The sequence below is a fragment of the Rhinopithecus bieti genome, unplaced genomic scaffold (assembly GCF_001698545.2).
Source record: "Rhinopithecus bieti isolate Rb0 unplaced genomic scaffold, ASM169854v2 scaffold_8675, whole genome shotgun sequence".
Lineage (NCBI taxonomy): Eukaryota > Metazoa > Chordata > Mammalia > Primates > Cercopithecidae > Rhinopithecus > Rhinopithecus bieti.
In genome coordinates this window covers 2,045,843-2,053,084 of record NW_016806447.1, presented here as the reverse complement: position 1 = coordinate 2,053,084, position 7,242 = coordinate 2,045,843, and the positions used below count along the sequence as shown (strand labels likewise).

The following is a 7,242-nucleotide window of genomic DNA, read 5'->3' as shown; positions in this document are numbered from 1 at the left end:
TGTTAGCCAGGATGGTCTCGATCTCCTGACCTCGTGATCCGCCCGTCTCGGCCTCCCAAAGTCCTGGGATTATAGGCTTGAGCCACCGCGCCCGGCCAAAACTAAGTTATTTCTAAGTGGTTCTGATATTCCTCCCATTTTTCCATTTTTACATAAAATCTTGGAAAAGCCATTTGGACTGTCCCCATTGCCAGAGTCAGAGTGACCTTCCCCTTTATAATTTATAGATCTTCCTACAGTTAGCCAAGAGTTGTTCAGGGTGAAATGGCTTGACCATCTCCAGCAGGCTAGAGAAAAACACCAGGCTCAGGTTGCGGGGTTAGCATACAAAATAGAACCCCAAAGGAAAAAAATTAGTTTGAGCAACTGCTTTTACTTATAGTGATTTATTTTCCTCCTTGACATTAAGATAAGCACTAGCTTTCAGATATGGTGAACCTTTCTTGCTACACACCTACAAATATATAATATAAAAGAACAAACGGGACTTTTATTCTGGATGAGAATGCCTGTAGGACACAGTCACCCTCACAGTATCTGCAGGACAACTGGATCTATCATTCTCTAGCTGTGGGCTTTTGAATGTTGATATGGAAGGAAGGCAGCCATCCTAGCAGGCAGCTGAACTGAGGTGGGTGATTAGAATGGGCTAGAGCTGCTTTATAACCAGATCCATCATTGAATGAAGTGCAGCTTTGAAGGGAGATACAGAAGTCATCATGTCTGACTATAGCTTTGAGAGGCACTAAAAGATTGCCTGGCTTCAGCAGCATACACATTCCTCATCTCGTCTGTAGAGGGTCTGCCTCCTCAAAGAAGCGGCATTGGTGCTGGAAGGTCACCCGGGCAGCACTTTGCAATCCAGCTCTTTTTTTATTGTGGCTATGTGAAATCACCAAGGACTCTCTACATTCTTTTCTTTCTAGGTTGACGAGGGAGGGAGAGCCCCACTCTCATTTCACCATTTTTTTGCTACTGATGATGATGACAACCTCCAGGGAGATGCCATCATTAAACTAAGTGCTCTGCCCAAATATGGCTGCATTGAGAACACAGGAACAGGTACCACTTCCTGTAGAACTGTTCAGGACCTTGAGAGAAGGAAGGGGAGAGGGAGGAGGACCTTGCTTCCAGCGAAACATGGAGACGGAGAACTACAGAGGAGGGGAACCATTTTGAAAAAATGGAAGGAAGGAAGGTTTCATTCATTCAACAAAAATGTAATGAGCATTTTCTGTGTACTGGGCACTTATTTAAGCACTAGGGATATATAAATAGACAAAACCCCCTCCCTTCACAGTGCCTTCAATCCTGGTTGGGGGGATGGGAGAGACAAATAAAAAACCTAATGAATGAGAAGATTGTGTGTGATGTTAGAAGGTGAATAAATGTTACGGAAAAAAATAGAGCAGGGAAAGGGGATTTGGAATGCCAGCAATGGGGCAGAACGGCTTGTGGATTACACTTAGAACTGAGTGTCCAGGAAGTAAAAATTCCTGTCCTTTTATTGTGAGGCAGCTGCAGTTTAGTTGAACCATAGCTTCTGTCTCAGCTCCTTCTACATATATGACATGAATTGAAATGCAAGCTTGTCTGTCTGTGACACCCTCTTCCACAGCCCTCCCCTCCACCATCTGCCCTGAACACTCTGGTGGTTATCACAGAGAAGGAAAGGCAAGAAGGTATGTACTGTCCGTGGCCCCCTGAGACCTGCTGTGACTGGCAGTTGAGACAGCTCATGGCAGGTTGCTGTGCTGCTTTCCCTGCACGGAGCTGCCTGAGCGCCAGCGCTGGGCTCTAATTGGCATGCAGCTAGCAGCTCCCATGGAGAGGCCATTGACTGCAGGTGTCTGGGGCCAGCATGGGGCCTGGGATTTGAGCCTGGTAACCAGAAATTCACTTAGCAGTAGTCTCATGTTTTCCTGTAGAAGTTTTGAGTCTTTTTCCCACCTTGCCTTTCAACGTGTGCCTCAGATCTGTTTATTGCAGAATTAGGTTTATTTCAACAAATGTTTGTGCTAGATAAAGTCGATGTAAGGATAAGACACAGACTCATGTGCCTTGAGTGGGAGACAGATAGGAAGACTGACAAACTACAATAAATGAAAAATGCCAGGACAGGGAAAGGAGCAAAGCCCTGAGAGAGTACGTAGGACAAAGCAATGACTTTTGCCTGGGAAGGCAGAAAAGTCTGAGGAAGTGGCATTTGAGTTGGGACCTGAAGGGCTAGTAGGAATCACCCTGAGCAGAGGGAAAGTGGCCTTTCTTGCAGAAGGAAGCTCACAGGCGAAGGTGAGCAATGAAAGGATGTCTACCCCAACCACGCCTTCTCTCCGTGTAGTTTCTTATTAAGCCTTCCTAACATGATTTTATGTCAACCTGGAATACATGGAGGTGCAGAGACATTCTATAGAGAGGACTATCCCCTGGCTAAGAAGTCAAATTTCTGGCAAGCTTCAGTCTCTCTAAAAAGTGGTTCTCAAACTTTAAGGTGCAATAGAATCACCTGGAGGGTTGAAACTGTTGTGAAACAGTTTCCTGTAGCAGCAACCCCAGAGTTCCTGTTTTAGGAGGTTGGTGTGGGCCTGTGAATTTGCATTTCTCACTAGCTCACAGGTGATGCCATTGCTGCTGGCCCAAGGACCACACTTAGAGAACTGCTGCTCTCCAATAATATTGCTATAAACGTGAAAGGAACAAAAAAGCATTTAGGAGGGCAAAATAATTATCACAAGGTATATTAACTGAAGACCCCATCCCTTGCCCCATGGGAGAGGCTCCTCTGCCTCTGTTTAGAGCTGCGTGTGGCTTATGTATAGGAAACTAGCAGCTGGGCACAGTGGCTCAAGTCTGTCATTTCAGCAGTTTGGGAGGCCGAGGTGGGAGGATCGCTTGAGTCCATGCATTTGAGAACAGTCTGGGCAACATAGCAAGACCTTGTCTCCACTGAAGAGAATAAAAAGTTAAAAATTAGCTGGACGTGGTGGCACATGCCTGTAGTCCCAGCTACTTGGGAGGCTGAGGCAGGAGGATCAGTTGAGCCCAGGAATTTGAGGCTGTGGTGAGCTGTGATTATGCCACTGTACTCCAGCCTGGGCGGCAGAGGGAAACCCTGCCTCAAAAAAGAAAAGAAACTAGCTACCTAAATTCAGAACCTAGCTGATCAGAAAAGCATCTTTTTAAAAACTGTTAAAAGAACCAGCTTTTAGTTTTCACCAAGAAAAGAAAGAGTAATTGTTCTGTTAGATATGAAATCGAATGACATGGAGCCTGAATTTATTCAGGACTGGCACAAACAAGACAGGACCCTCCTTGATTCTCTCTGGGTATCGCTATGTTCCAGTGCTATGCAGTAATGGATGTTCACAATGATCGCCTGTGTACATCAACACCTATTTAATTTGCACATCATATGTTCTGTTTAAGAAAGCAGGTAGCACATTAATAAGAATGATTTATGTCAAAAATAGAAGGTAACATTTTTTAAATGGAAAGGATTGGAGCTTAAAGCTTCAGTGAGAGATTCACTTGTTTAATAGCTTGTTCTCCAGTGATTTGAAATGAGGCACTATTACATTTGTACATATTTTTAGGCATCATTTACTTTACTTAGGCTTTTTATTTTTTTGAGACAGGGTCTCGCCCCATCATCGAGGTCAGAGTGCAATGGCATAATCACTACTCACTGTAGCCTGGACCTCCCAGGTTCAAGTGATTCTCCTACCTCAGCCTCCCAAGTACCTGGGACTACAGGCATGCACCATCATGCCCGGCAAATTTTTGGGGGGGTAATTTCTGTAGAGACAGGGTCTCGCTATGTTGCCTAGTCTGGTCTTCAAGTCCTGGGCTCAAGCAATCCTTCTGCCTTGGCCTCCCAAAGTGTTGGGATTACAGGCATGAGCCACCATGCCCAGCTACTACTTAGGCTATTTTTGACTCAAATAAGGAAGCTGCATTTCTCCTGTTTAGAGTGATACATTGAAGAAAAAAGTAAAAATTGGAAGGAATTTTAGCCATTCCTTCTGGAAACCCTGAACTGTATATCCTAGTGATTATTGAGTCGCTGGCCGCTTAGACCTCTCTCAGCTTCTGGTGCCTAGAGGAATAAAATCTGAGGGGTAAAATTTAAGAAAATTCATGTTATTAAAGAAAAAAAATTGTGTTGAGCTCTTCTTTCAAATGATTTCTAATAAATATGACGCTGTCTACAATTTAGGAAGTTAATAGCCTTTTAATTTATTATGTGATTTTTGCAAAGGATCATGGAGAAGGGAAGGGGAAAGCCTGTTGCCTTTAGATCTGCTAGCTGCACTTTTCTGTGTTGATGTATATCCAGGGAATGTTTGAAGACACAAGGGTTTTCTTTTTCTCCTCTCTCTAGAATAACATTGTGGTGACAATTTCAAATCAATCAATTAGACTTAAATTAAAATCAAGTAAAAGACAAGACATCTATCATTTAGTTATTGCTTACTCTTCCTCTGGGCCTTTTGCAGTGTTTGGGGTTGGGATGAGAGGGGTAATCTGAGCCAGCATTTTCTGTGGAGTTCTGAATGGTAACTGGGCATCTCAGTACCTGAATGGTGGTAGCCAAGTGCCTCAGTGCCTGAATCCCACCTGAGCATCATAGTATCTGAATGGTACCTAAGCTGAATGGTCCTGTAGCATCACAATAGCCCTGGTGCTCTATCCCAGGGACTGGGCTCTGACCCATGCAGAGGTTCCCTTAAGAAACTGGGAGGGCCAGGGCCGGGCGCGGTGGCTCAAGCCTGTAATCCCAGCACTTTGGGAGGCCGAGACGGGTGGATCAGGAGGTCAGGAGATCGAGACCATCCTGGCTAACACGGTGAAACCCCGTCTCTACTAAAAAATACAAAAAACTAGCCGGGCGAGGTGGCTGGCGCCTGTAGTCCCAGCTACTCGGGAGGCTGAGGCAGGAGAATGGCGTGAACCCGGGAGGCGGAGCTTGCAGTGAGCTGAGATCCGGCCACTGCACTCCAGCCTGGGCAGCAGAGCGAGACTCCGTCTCAAAAAAAAAAAAAAAAAAAAAACTGGGAGGGCCAATGAAAACATGCTGCAGATGTTTTTTCGATTAAAAGATATATGGTTAACACTGCAGATGTTTTTAGATTAAAAGATGTGCATTTGACATTTTCTTATGTAGTGAAAGAGGGTGCCTCGTGCAGGATATGCCACATAGAATGGTTTTGAAACTGGCTGGAGCTTAAGGTAGAATCTCTGCTTCTGTATTGTCACTTGCCCTAGTAACAGATGTTATGATCAGAGACTCCTAATAGAACAACCAGTGGTTCTATGTTATATAAATTATTGTAAGTTTTTTTGCATATTATCTCATTTGATTCCTTTTGGAAATGGCAGGGCAAGTATATCCATTTATAGATGAGAAATAGTCAGTGAGGAAACGGATCTGACCCAGGCCTTCCAATTCCTAGTCTTGTGCTTATCCCACTCTCCCAACTTTATCCTCAAACACATTTTCTTTCTTTTTTTTTTTTTTTTTTGCTGAAAATGATCCCTTGTTTTCTGGTTCAGCCTAGTAAGCAGGAATTGATAGATCAAGGTAAACATGCTCTCTTGATGTTGATGCAGGTGATCGTTTTGGCCCTGAAACTACCAGTGACCTAGAGGCATCATTTCCTGTTCAAGACGTCCTGGAAAACTACATTTACTACTTTCAGAGTGTTCATGAAAGCATTGAGCCAACCCATGACATTTTTAGTTTTTATGTGAGTGATGGAACCAGTCGTTCAGAAATCCACAGCATCAATATCACCATTGAGGTAAAGTCTTTGGAAGTTGGAAAGGTTGAGCCCTTGACCACAATATTTCATACCATTAGAAAGCTTTCTTTATAGGGACTCAAAAGCAAAGAAGATTGGATTTGACCTTCAACATTGAAGGTCATTTTTAAAATATAGCCTTCAGGAAAGTTGTAGAATTAAGGTTGGCATTTGGAGAAGGCTTGAGTTAGAAATCTAAATTTCCATTTCAGGATTAAATTTATTTGTTCGGTATGCAAAACAGTTTGTGAAGGTCAGAGATGCTTTGCCAGTCACAGATTTAAATAAAACTTATATGTGTCTATTTTCTCTGAAATTATCTTTGGTTCTATATGCGTATTTGCCTTTTCTTATTTTACTGCATTTATTTACTTAATTGTAACATCAAAGAAATGTGTTCCTTGATGTTGTATTTATTCTCATTTGAGCAACTACACAGGCTTGCTCTACCGAGAGAGAGACATGGGGGAGGGGGAAGATAAATCTCAGAATGAAATACCCTCTGCCTTGGGAAAATAAAATGTAAAGAACCCTCAGCACTCTTAAGGGTCAGTGGTGGAAAGGGGTTGGCACCAGGGCAGGGAGACAGCTTTAGAGACCCACACTTTCAAATATAGTGTCTTTCTACAGGTACTGTGATATGCTTAGCATTTTCTAAGACAGTTCTGAGTTCAATTAGTATGGTCTTTTATCTTCAAAATATATTAATACTTGTACTTGTCAAAGCACATATCCATATTTTTGGTCTAGAAAATATGGTCATTGTACTTATGGAAGATATCTGAGAAAACTTTAAAGAAATGTCCATAGCTTCTTTTGAAGGGGGCATTTTGTTGCCTGGACTTGCTCTCTTTTTCAAACTAACTATTTTGCTTGGGAAGTAAAGATGGTGACACATTAAATGCTATTTTGGCAGTGAGCGTTTCTGTAGCAATGATACTGTCTCTGAATAATGTGCATTTTCTTTCTTCTTAAATATCTGTGTGAGATCTAATAGTTTATGCTTTAATCAGAGGAAGAATGATGAGCCTCCCAGGATGACCTTGCAGCCCCTTAGAGTACAGCTGAGCTCAGGAGTGGTGATAAGCAATTCTTCTTTGAGCCTGCAAGACATGGATACCCCAGATAATGAGCTCATTTTTGCATTGACAAGAAAGCCTGACCACGGTAGGGCACAAACTGCTATGTAAAGCTTTTTAATTGAGATGCCTGATGGGCTATTAGAATAAACACATATATTTCAATTGATTATTTCTTTTCTTTTCCTGTATATGGTACATTATTTGCATCAAAGTATAATCAAATTCACAGCTGGCTAATATTTTTTGGAGTCCTGGTAGACATCAGTTTTTTAAGAAACCTCAATCCCAGTTAATTGGTGTCTCTGAAGTTTTATTTCAGCTGTTGTTTTTTTTTTTTTTTTTTTTTTTTTTTTTTTTTT

At 42.4% G+C, this 7,242-nt stretch overlaps 1 protein-coding gene across 1 annotated transcript in view; it reads left to right on the top strand.

The window, feature by feature from the left end:
- FRAS1 (Fraser extracellular matrix complex subunit 1) overlaps positions 1 to 7,242 on the top strand; it is a 483,930-nt gene that overhangs the window by 368,571 nt on the left and 108,117 nt on the right. Inside the window, exons 40-42 of the mRNA XM_017876598.1 lie at positions 927 to 1,062; positions 5,611 to 5,801; positions 6,815 to 6,968. Of these exons, the coding sequence (XP_017732087.1) occupies positions 927 to 1,062; positions 5,611 to 5,801; positions 6,815 to 6,968 (481 nt within the window). The remainder of the gene's footprint in view (positions 1 to 926; positions 1,063 to 5,610; positions 5,802 to 6,814; positions 6,969 to 7,242) is intronic.